Here is a 12,639-nt window from a genome sequence, read left to right on the forward strand (position 1 = left end):
GCGCGTGCTGTGTTATATACTGCGCGTGCTGTTATATACTGCGCGTGCTGTGTTATATACTGCACGTGCTGTGTTATATACTGCGCGTGCTGTGTTATATACTGCGCGTGCTGTGTTATATACTGCACGTGCCGTGTTATATACTGCGCGTGCTGTGTTATATACTGCGCGTGCTGTGTTATATACTGCGCGTGCTGTGTTACATACTGCGCGTGCTGTGTTATATACTGCGCGTGCTGTGTTATATACTGCGCGTGCTGTGTTATATACTGCAGTGTTCTGTGTTATATACTGCGCTGTGCTGTGTTATATACTGCGCCGGTGCTGACGCCGGCCCTGGTTGTGACTTTTCCATGTGTTTGTTGTGTCTTCTGAGCAGTGTGTCAGCTTTTGGAGACCTTTTAAGGTGTTTTCTATGTGTTTTCCATGTGTTTGTATGTGTTTGTGTTTGCCTGCCATTGGTTTCAATGGGGTTCGACGGTGTTCTTCGAACAATCGATGAACAGTTCCTCGAACACGTCCCTGTTCAACGAACCAAACCGAACCCAAACACTAGGGAGGTGGCTCATCTCTATTAACAACCTGTTGTGAAAGTATGTTTTCAGAGAAGACGCAATTAGCATGCTGGGGCGTGATTACAGCCTCCGCCATCACAAGATAATGAGCTGTCACTCTAACCAATCCATACTAATCCACAATGACTGAAAGTGAACAACTACAAGAAGATCACAAGTTTATTTCCTCCCTGTAGCCGCTGCTGCAGAGGGAATCTGCAGACAATGAAAATCAGAGGGAATCTGCAGACACTGAAAATCAGAGGAAATTGCAGACACTAAGAGTTAGAATGAAGCTTATTAAATCGAACAATAAAATAAGCCTTTGAGAATTAATAAAAATAATATTTTTCAATTTATCAAAGTCAAAAAAGAAAGCTGCAAGAAATAGGAAGTAAAGGGAAGCTGCAGTCCCTAAGGCTACAGATATTATCTAAAACAAAGAAATTTATAAATGTTATAGTTAAATCCCAAATTTTCAGCAAAACCCACATAATTGTCGTTCTCATGAACTGGAGGTGACTTTTTATAGATCTTTCCATCATTCTTATCCACACTCCACAGATTCCCATCAGGGCTGAAAGCCATGAAGTGGGTGAGTCTCAGCCAGCCTCCTGTCCCAACTTTAGTCGTTGACGCCAGCCAATTCCCGGGTGCGGTGGGTGGATTTCCCTTCACGAAGCTGTCATCTTTGCACACAGCGTACAGAGTGCCATTTGGGTGGAAGAACAGAGCTTCGTACTGGTTCCAGTTTCCACACCCGATTCTGGTGGCTACGCAGTCGCGCCAGCATACGTTTTCGTTGTCAGGCTTCGGACCCTTGTACAAGTCTCCATTACATGTTGCTCCATAGAAAGTTCCATTCGGATGGAAGAAAATGATCTTAAATTCATCCCATCCACATTTCCCGACTCTTCTGGCAGCACAAAACCAGTCGGTGTCTTTATTGGAAGGCAATGGCCCCGTGTACAGATCTCCATCCCGGACACAGAACAGGGAGCCATCAGGACTGCAGGCAATCTTACTGATATTATTCACTTTCCCACACACCGGCGTTCTTGCATTAAAATCATCAAGATAGGCTTTCGGAACGGGTCCGATCTTCAGATTGAAGTCTTTAGTGACCACCAGCAGCTGAGGCTCTACAATTGGATTATAAAACATATAAGTGTAAGGTTGTAATTCTACTTGTAGTGAGCGATAAAACTTTATAAACTCTTGTATAACTGCAAAATAAAACCCACTGAAAGCAATGAAAGAGATGAACAGATGATACATTTATACATTGCAGTTGTCTTAGAGACAAGGTGATATTTTCAATAGTAAGTCCCAAAGACGTAGCTGCAATTCATATTCTATCATTATTCGCGATGAGAAAATTTGCCAAAATTCCAATTCGGCTGTACAATCAAGTATGACTAGGAAATGTTGACATTTTTATTCTATGTGCATCAAATGTACCGTATTTTTCAGACCATAAGATGCACTTTTTTCCCAAAAAATTTTGGAGGAAAATGGGGGTGCGTCTTATGGTCAGAACATACTTACAAATCCTGTGGTGGAGGCCCTGGTGGTGGCAGTCCCGATGCAGCCTCCCTTCCTCCCAGGCTGGTGCGGCAATGGCGGTGCTCTGTGGTGCGTCAGCGGGGCCTTGTGCTGGAGCTGCAGTGGGGCTCTGTGCTGCAGTGGCAGCGGGGCTCTGTGCTGCGTGGGGGGCTCCGCCGGCATTTCATCAAACCCGGAGGCCACCACAACTCCGTTGCTGCGATGCGGTGGCCTCCGGGAAAAAGGCCACCGGGGGTGGTGCATGCTCAGATTCAGATCTCGTCCCGAAATCTTGGGACGAGATCTCGTAGCCAAGATCTGAATCTGAGCATGGGCCGCCCCAGCGGCCATTTTCCCAGAGGCCACCGCATCGTAACAACAGAGCTGTGGGGGCTTCCGGACTTTGACGAAATGCCGGCAGAGCCCTCCACGCAGCACAGAACCCCGCTGCCGACCCAGCACAGAGCCCCGCTGCCGCACCAGCACAGAGCCCCGCTGCCACCCCAGCACAGAGCGCTGCCGCCGCAGCACAGAGCACCACTGCAACACAGAGCAACACGACTGCACCAGCCTGGACCACGGCACGACCCCTGTGACCACTCCTCCACCTGTACTGATCCCTTCCCTGGTAAGCTGAATTCCGACTGTAAGACGGACCCCCATTTGACATTTTCCCTCTGAAAATTTGGGGTGTGTCTTATGGTTCGGTGCGTCTTATAGTCCGAAAATACGGTACATTAAATGCTCTGAGTTTTCTACAGACCCCAAAGGCAGTAGCATAACGTAGCATTCACTATTAACTTTATCGGCGGCCATAGCATTGCAATAGAGTAAAAATCTGCAGTAGAGTCTTGGGCTTTCTTCTTTATTGCTCTCCGTCCTGTAGTCTGCAGGACACTTTCGTCCTGTGGTCTACAGCACGGCAGGATCATGCACAGGGCATCAGAGTCCCAGCACAAGTAGTAAAATTTTATCATAATTAAAACTTTGCCAACTTTTTCGTTCGACTGTGCCAAGACACTGAGTGCGCTGGTGAACGAGGATCTGGGCTTAGGTAAGTATATTGTGTTCGTTTTTTTTAGTTTGTCGCATAGTATTTGTATGCGTATTTGGGTACAGTGTCAGACTGGGGTGCCAAGGGCCCACCAGTAGCATTGCCTTTGGGGGGCACACATTTCACCTGCATAGAAATATTACACTACCCTTGTCACAAATTTACTTCTATCTCTATTTATTAATAAACTGGGTAGTTTGGTTAATGAATGAGGAGACGCTGCTTTTTTCTGCACAGAGAGAATCAAGTGAATTATGCCAAGTACTGCCCATACAGTGAGGTTGGGGGCTCAGGTCTGCACAGGGGCCCACCGGAGGATTCCTCTGTTACCCTGTGGGCCAGTCTGGGCCTGTTTGGTATGTCATTCAGTGTGATGGGGGCTACTGTGGAGCCATCATATGTAGTGGGGGTCATTATAATGTGTGGGCTGTGGAATTGCTGTGAGGGCAGCATACTGTAGTCAAGGGCTGTGGCTGTTGTCTATGTGTGGAGTGGATATGGGAGTGATCATAATATGTGTGTGGAGATGTGAGGGCCATCATATTGTTGTAATGGGGACTGTAAGGCATGATAGTGTGTTTGGGGGTCTTTTGGTGCCATTATATTGTGTGGGAGGCTGGTAGGGCTATTATACTGTGTGTGGGGGATTATGGAGCCATCATACTGAGTTAGAGGCTGTGGGGGCCATAATACTGTGTTTGAGGATGTGGAGGACATTATACTGTGTGGTTAAGGCTGCGTGGCATCATATTGTGTAAGGAAGGCTGTGAGGACCATTACATTAGGTAAGGGACTGGGTAGTCCATTATACTGTTGGGGAGGCTGTGGGAACCATCATACTGTGTGTTTGGGACTGTGGACCCATCATAATTGGAATGGCTGTGGGACTATCTTACCATGTGTTGGTGACTGTGGGGCCATCATACTGTGTGAGACTGTGTGAGAGGCTGGGATGGCAATCATTCTTGGTGCAGGGGTTATAATACTTTATGTGGAGCACTGGGGAGGCTGTCATACTAAATGTCGGGTGCTGTTGAGATTATCAAACTATGTGAGTTGCCGTGGGAGCCATAATACTGTGTGGAAGGATGTGGGGGCCATCTTACTGTGTGCTAGGGACTGTAGGGCTATCTTATTGTGTTTGAGGCTGTGGTGACCATCATACTATGTACAGAGGTTATTATATTGGGTGTAGGGAGCTCTTTGGTCTATCATGCTATGTGTGGGGTGCTGTAGGGATGATCATACACTGTGAGGGGCTGTGGGGGCCATAATACTGTGTGGAAGGCTGTGGGGGCCATCTTACTGTGTGCTAGGGACTGTATGGCTATCTTATTGTGTTGGAGGCTGGGGTGACCATCATACTATGTACATGGGTTATTATATTGGGGGTGGGGAGCCCTTTGGGCCATCATGCTATGTGTGGGGTGCTGCAGGGAGGGGCTGTGGGGGGGCATAATACTTGGTGGGAGGCTGCAGGGGACATCATACTATGTGTGAGGGTCTCTGGGGGACATTCCACTGTGTTGTGACTGTGGGGTCCATCATACTATGTGGATGGCCGATGGGGCCAGCATACTATGGCGGGGGCTGATGGGGCGGCCATACTACGTGGCTGTGGGGTCACCATACTATGTGAGGGGCTGTGGGTCCATCATGCTGTGTAGGAGGCTGTTGAGCCATTATACTGTGTGGGAGGTTGTGCGCCGATCAAATTTAGTGATTGGGCATCTTACTGTGTATAAGTTACGATGAGACCATCATACTGTGTGGGGAGCTGTAGGGGCTATCATATTGTGTGGTGGAGATTGTGGGGATCATCTATATATATAATTGTCTAAGGGTTTTTCCGTCTGTCTGTCTGTCTGTCTGTCCTGGAAATCCCGCGTCTCTGATTGGTCGAGGCCACAGTATCGACAGTAGCGACAGGCTTTGCTATAGATGCTGCCTTTGCAGCATCAATAGTAAAAAGATATAATGTTAAAAATAATAATAAAAAAAAAATTGTGCTATTCTCACCTTCCGGCGGCCCCTGAAGCCTTCCCCATCCTCGTGATGCTCTCGGCAGCTCCGTTACCAGTAATGCTTTGCAAAATGACCCCAGATGATGTAGGATCACGCGAGACCACTACATCATCACGGGTTGTTGCCGCAAAGCATCACTGGGAACGGACCTGGCGACATCATTGCTAACTCCTGGGCTGGATCTGGGGGCCACCGGAAGGTGAGTATATAACTATTTTTTATTTTAATAATTTTTTTAACAGGGATATGGCGCCCACACTGCTATATACTACGTGGGCTGTGCTATATACTCCATGGCTGTGCTATATACTACGTGGCTGCTATATACTACGTGGCTGTGCTATACACTATAAGGGCTGTGCTATATACTATGTGGCTGTGCTATAAACTATGTGCACTGTGCTATATACTACGTGCACTGTGCTATATACTACGTGGCTGTGCTATATACTGCGTGCACTGTGCTATATACTACATGGCTGTGCTATATACTATGTGCACTGTGCTATATACTCTGTGGCTGTGCTATACACTACGTGCACTGTACTATATACTACATGCACTGTGCTATATACTACGTGGATTGTGCTATATACTACATGGGCTGTGTTATATACTATGTGGACTGTACTATATACTACGTGGATTGTGCTATATACTACGTGGACTGTGCTATATACTACGTGGACTGTGCTATATACTATGTGGACTGTGTTATATACTACATGGGCTGTGTTATATACTATGTGGCTGCAATGATAACGTGTGCAAACTGTAAAGCGCTGCAGAATATGTTAGTGCTATATAAAAATAAAGATTATTATTATTATTATTAATATACTATGTGGCTGTGCTATACACTACGTGGGCTGTGCCTGCGCTATATACTACGTGGCTGTGCTATATACTATGTGCGCTGTGCTATATACTATGTGGACTGTGCTATATACTACGTGGGCTGTGTTATATACGTGAACTGTACTATATACAATGTGGATTGTGCTATATACTATGTGGACTGTGCTCTTCACTATGTTGACTGTGCTATATACTAGGTGGGCTGTTATATACTACATGGCTGCTATATACTACATGGCTGTGCTATACACTACGTGGGCTGTGCATGTGCTATATACTATGTGGCTGTGCTATATACTACGTGGCTGTGCTATATACTATGTGCACTGTGCTATATACTATGTGCACTGTGCTATATACTACGTGGATTGTGCTATATACTACATGGACTGTGCTATATACTATGTGGGCTGTGTTATATACTACGTGGACTGTACTATATACTATGTGGATTGTGCTATATACTAAATGGACTATGCTATATACTACGTGGACTGTGCTATATACTATGTGGACTGTACTATATACTACCTGAGTGCGCACCAATTTTCTTTACCTATATACTACGTGGGCTGTGTTAGATACTACATGGCTGTGCTATATGCTGCGTGGCTGTGCTATATGCTACGTGGCCTGTGTTATATGCTATGTGGCTGTGCTATATACTATGTGGGCTGTTATATGCTACGTGGCTGTGCTCCATACTATGTGGCTGTGCTATATGCTACGTCGCTGTGCTATATACTACGTGGGCTATTATATGCTATGTGGGCTGTGTTATATTCTACTTGGCTGTGCTATATGCTATGTGGCTGTGCTATATACTATGTGGCTGTGCTATATACTACGTGGCTGTGTTATATACTACGTGGACTGTACTATATACTATGTGGATTGTGCTATATACTACATGGACTATGCTATATACTACGTGGCTGTGTTATATACTACGTGGCTGTGTTATATACTATGTTGCTGTGTTATATACTATGTGGGTTGTGCTATATGCTATGTGCGCTGTGTTATATGCTACCTGGCTGTGCTATATACTATGTGGCTGTGCTACATACTACGTGGCTGTGTTATATACTATGTCGCTGTGTTATATACTACGTGGGCTGTGCAATGTACTACATGGGCCGTGCTATATACTACGTGGCTGTGCTATATACTACGTGGCTGTGCTACATACTACATGGCTGTGTTATATATTATGTCACTGTGTTATATACTACGTGGGCTGTGCAATGTACTATGTGGCCTGTTATATGCTACGTGGCTGTGCTATATGCTATGTGGCTGTGTTATATGCTATGTGGGCTGTGTTATATGCTATGTGGGCTGTCTTATATACTACGTGGCTGTGATATATGCTATGTGGCTGTGTTATATGCTACGTGGGCTGTGTTATATACTATGTGGCTGTGCTATATGCTACATAGGCTGTGCTATATGCTATGTGGGCTGTTATATGCTACGTTTACGTTTACTGAACAAGTTCATACATATTCTAGAATACCTGATGCGTTAGAATCGGGCCACCATCTAGTACTATATAAGAGGCTTTGTGGGCCATTATATTGTTTGTGGAGGTTTGTGGAGGCCATCATACTATATGTGGTAGCATCACACTGTGTGGGGGAACTGTGGGGGCATCAGGGGATATTATTACTTTTTAGAGAAATGCAGAAAGATATTAAATGTTAAGTGGTCACTTAAAAGACATCCTTATATTTAGGGACACTCAAGATATAGTGGAAGTGTCTAAGGAACATATGGAAGGGTTTATTACTTTGTGTCTAAGGGACTTACGGAAGGGTTTATTACTTTCTAGGACACTCACAGAAGGAAATCAAATTTGTCTAAGCTGTAATTTTACCATCTAGAGGGAACAGAGTTTTACTATATAAGGGGCTCAATGGTGGCATTATTATGTAAGAGGAGCCATTATTGTACCACACAGAAGGTGCAGTAATAGGGACACATACGGCAGCAGCAGCTCAATATTGGGGTATCAGCAGGATGAGGGGTTTGTGCAGTTTGGGAATAGATGGGATCACTGCTGGAAGTGTGAGAATTCAGGTGTGCCTGTGTTGCAATCTTTATAAAGCATAATAAATCTCTGTAAAAAATAGTGTCCATGCATAGACCCTGAACATGGACTTCTCCCGGAAGTCTGTGTCACTGTTTGGGTTCGGCAGCCAGAACAAAGCAATAAGCATGTTAAAATGCTGCAGCCCAGCCAATCAACAATCTTTTCCTATATGGGCACTTCCAGCCCCATCACAGCCATGTCAAGTATTAACATGGCTGTGATTGGCCGACAAACAATGTTGAAAAAAATTTATAATAAAAAACAGGTGTGGGATCCCCTCTATTTTTGATAACAAGTGCAGGTAAAACAGACAGCTGCAGGCAGCAGCCCTCAGCTGTTTGGTTTATCTTGGCTGGTTATAAAAAAATAGAGGGGCCTCAATGCTATTTTTTTTTTAATTATTTAAATTAATCATTTAAAAAACTTTGAGGGCTACTTCTTAATATTGACAACTAGCCAAGCTAAAGCAGACAGCTGTGGACTCGTTTTCTCAGGCTGGGATGGCTCATTGACATTTGCCCCTCCCTAGCCTAAAAATAGCAGTGCTCAGCTGCCCCCCAAAAGGCGCATACATTAGATGCCCCAATTCTGGAGCTTTGCCCTGCTCTTTCCACTTGCCCTTGGTTGATTTCAGCTTGTAATGTCAGCTGACATCAAGCCCAGGAGTTAGTAATGGAGAGGTGTCTATCAGGCACGTGCGCTCAACACTAATGATGACATATTCAATATGACAATCTAATGTTATCAAATTCTGTGTTGTACCTGTGGGAGCAAAATGCTCAATATACCCCTGGATAAAATCCCTGAGGGGTGTGGTTTCCAAAATGAGGTCACTTGTGGGGGGTTTCCACTGGTTAGGCGCATCAGGGGCTCTCCAAGCATGACATGGCATCAGCTAATTATTCCAGCAAATTTTACTTTGAAAAGGGTAATAATGATAATATTAGCAAATACTTCCAATTACAAATGCAGTATAGTTCTTCTGATTAGCTATGTCACTTTCCCTATGTGCAGGTCATTGCAGTAGCTTAGATATCCATGACCATTCAAATAGTGACAGTTAGTTAGTTGTTAGTTATCGCAACCATGTGACATAGCTAATCAGAAGAAGTATACCACATTTCAAATTGGAGGCATCTGCTAATATTATTATTATTACACCTACTACACATTGGGATATGATCCTGGAGCTAGGAATACCCCTATACATTATTTACAATTTTGACTAGACTGCCTAACATTTTTCAGACCCCAGATCGTAGATTATAGCCCTAAATGGTGACAAAGCTCCGCAACATGAAGTGAGCTTTGACAGTTCATTTGCTGCTTATGCAGAGCGCAGCAGCCGATGACTAACTCTTTTCAGCTGATGCGCTCTGCATATGCAGCAACCGATTTTGACAGAAGATGGGCAAGTGATGAATGAAGAAAGCTTTATTGATGTCGGCAGCTAAAATGCTGTTGAAAAACCTAAATAATTCTATGAAAATTCCGTATTGAGCCGCACTAGACACCGGCTCTCCCGTGACACATTGACTCTCCCCACCACATACAATGACTCCGGGCGGAGACTTACCGGGATCACAGGAGCAGTGACAGCTGTGAGACTGCATCTTATAGATGGAGGCGATGTTCTTCTTGATGTCAGAGAGCAGTTGGCACAAGGACGTGTTCGGATGTGAACTTCCTGGGGACGTGCGGCTCTTTTATACCTGTGTTACCTGCCATCATCCAGCCGCCGTAGACTGCACAGCCCATTATTATTACACAGTGATGCAATGGATTTTCACAAGAACAAGATGACTGATAAAGTGAAAGATGTGGAAATAGTCAATATCATAGCAATAAAATATGTTTATGTACTGGGAAAAATTACATGGACAAATGTCTTTTTTCGGCCTTCCTAACTATGTAACTATGTAACATTGGCGTAAGAGTTGATATCAGATTTGGCAGCAGACGATAGAACACCCTTGGAGTTGGCCCCAAACACATCAGTGAGATGGCAGCACTCACTCTCCCGTCACTCATCTTCTGACAGGGTGCCGGCCCAGCTGTGCCATGTCCTATAGCCTCTGACTCCTTCTGTCAGGGTCTAGTGATGAGGTACTGGCCCGAGAGCACTATTAGGGTCCAATCCCCCCCGATCTGCTGAATCTTCTGCTCCTCCAAGGGTCCATCTTGGCATGTCGAGTCGGGCTCTTCTGCCTACAGTGCAGTGGTGAGGATTCCTCGTGTTTCTGGCAGGCGACAGCTCTTGACGTCTGCCCCTCCACATCCATTTCACCAGATCCTGAACGGGAATCATCTTTGGAACATTGTTTAAAGTTTTCCTTGTTGTTAGAAGTAGTAGACATTTCTGCAGTCTCCGATTCCTGGTGGGCTGTCCTTATAAATTCTGTAGCATGCAGCCCCCTTCTTCATCACCTAGTGTGATCGCCATTAGACCTCATCCAGATATCTGGGATTGATCTCCTCGTATATTCAGGTGGTTCCTTTATACGTCCATTAGTGAGATCCCAGCTTCGCGACCGCCTGTCACTCACCAGTGCAGAGTGAGATGCGACCATGATCGGCCATGTCTGACAGGATGTCATCTCCACTGGGCCATGTTCTACAGATTCAGGTTCACCTTTTGCTGGGGACATTTATTGACATACGAAAAAGTGGAAAATAAAACAATATTACATGATGGAACAAAGATGATGCCAAGTCTCTTGTAAGGAGCTTTGTTCCATTTTGTGACTTTGATTTATTCTCCACTATTTGGGATGTCAACAACTTAATCTGTTCTCTCTTGGCGTGAACTCTCTCCCAGCTTTCCTGACTTTTCTTTCATGGTAGTATAATGTCGATAAAAGTGTACGTGATAGAAGAGATTTATAAACATCAAAGCGGTGGGGATGGAGGTCAAAGAGGAGAGACGGATATAAAATCTCATACTAGAGTTCTAAAAGCATAAAGATATCATGTTACACTATTAGTTTATGGTATATATAATACTTATGTGGCGCCACAGGGTCCTGGTCATCATAGTAGCATTGCTTTCCTCACGGGGAGAGTGAGGAAGCGATGAAGGATATAATTTATCAGGTAATCAGTAATCACCATGCATACAACATGTTCACACTCCAGGACACAAGGGGGAGCTTTTGATCCTATTCCTAGGTGACTCTCCATATATATTGTGGTTTGGAGGGAAAGAGAGGTCAGATTGTCAGAGAGACAGAAGAGAGCAGACTGATATAGAGTGTCAGAAGGTCTGAAGGGGCCGTGTAGTCTGAAGTACTACAGCCCCTGGAGAAAGGGACATACAGAAGGAAAGGACATCGTTCAGTGAGCGTGAAGAAGAGCGAGGCACAGGCATGGACACCAGGGGAGGACAGCAGCGGGCAGAATGTTTCCCTGGCAAAGCGCAGATAACCAGTAGCTGGCACACCGAGGTTGTAAGGGACTCTAAGGCTTACATCAGAGACCAGCAGGATAGCTGAATTGCAAGTTACCTTGCCATTGATAGGATAAGTTCTATTGTTGAAAGTATGCATACTATGTAAATATGTTCTGCAATGTTCAAGCATCAATTCCTCCCATAAAGGGAAGCTCCAGTTTACACTATTAACTTGTTCTATTTGTTTACAGCATTTAAAAATTTATATGTCTATTTGCTAATCTGTATTGTTGTTCTTCTTTTCCCAGTCTGAGAGTACTGGATTTAATGGGGGGGAGTGTGGCACCCCAGGGTCCTGGTCATCACAGTAGCATTGATTTTTTCATGGGGAGAGTGATGTTACGCTTGGAAGCGATGAAGGATATCTTTTATCAGGTAATCACCATGCACACAACATGTTTACACTCCAGGACACAAGGGAGAGCTTTTGATCCTATTCCTAGGTGACTCCCCATATATTGTGGTTTGGAGGGAAAGAGAGGTCAGAGAGACCAACATAGAGTGTCAGAAGGTCTGAAGGGGCCCTGTAGTTTGAAGTACTACAGCCCCTGGAGAAAGGGACATACAGAAGGAAAGGACATCGTTCAGTGAGAGTGAAGGAGAGCGAGGCACAGGCGAGGACACCAGGGGGAGGACAGCAGCGAGCAGACTGTCTCCCTGGCAAAGCGCAGATAACCGGTATCTGGCACAACGAGGTTGTAAGGGACTCTAACGCTTACATCAGAGACCGGCAGGACAGCTGAATTGCAAGTTACCTGTCCACCACACACACCTGAAGACACAGTAACACATAGCCTGGGGCGTGATAGAGTCCCTGTAAAAAGGCTCCAGTTACCTGTCTTACAGGTCTTGTCCTATCCTATATGGGGGACAGAGAGTTGAACTGTGAGGACCTTATCTGAAGCCATAGGCAGTAAGGGGCTACAACACCACCGTGCTAGAGGAAGGCTTTTAACTCCACCTGGTAAAGGGGACTCTGGATTCGCTTCCAAGGCGGCCGGACCCTGCCTGCCCTGTGATCTGGTGCCCTGGACTGTGGTTGCCTGAAGTCTTTAGTAAA

At 45.2% G+C, this 12,639-nt stretch overlaps 1 protein-coding gene across 1 annotated transcript; it reads right to left on the reverse strand.

Annotated features, from left to right (window-relative positions):
* Positions 1-718: 718 nt before the first annotated feature.
* LOC143793435 (uncharacterized) lies at positions 719-9,823 on the reverse strand. The gene is made up of 2 exons (XM_077280391.1): positions 9,708-9,823; positions 719-1,696 (listed from the first exon to the last, which is right to left on the reverse strand). Exons 1-2 carry the CDS (start codon positions 9,742-9,744, stop codon positions 984-986), a joined length of 750 nt encoding a protein of 249 aa, XP_077136506.1. The 5' UTR covers positions 9,745-9,823; the 3' UTR covers positions 719-983.
* Positions 9,824-12,639: the final 2,816 nt, after the last annotated feature.

The sequence above is a fragment of the Ranitomeya variabilis genome, chromosome 1, assembly GCF_051348905.1.
Source record: "Ranitomeya variabilis isolate aRanVar5 chromosome 1, aRanVar5.hap1, whole genome shotgun sequence".
Classification (NCBI taxonomy): Eukaryota; Metazoa; Chordata; class Amphibia; order Anura; family Dendrobatidae; genus Ranitomeya; species Ranitomeya variabilis.

Coding starts and splice junctions, on each gene's coding strand:
- LOC143793435 (XM_077280391.1), bottom strand. CDS start 9,744: ATGCAGTCTCACAGCTGTCACTGCTCCTGTGATCCCG. Junction 1,697..9,707: donor TCACTGCTCCTGTGATCCCG/GTAAGTCTCCGC, acceptor ATCCAATTGTAG/AGCCTCAGCTGCTGGTGGTC.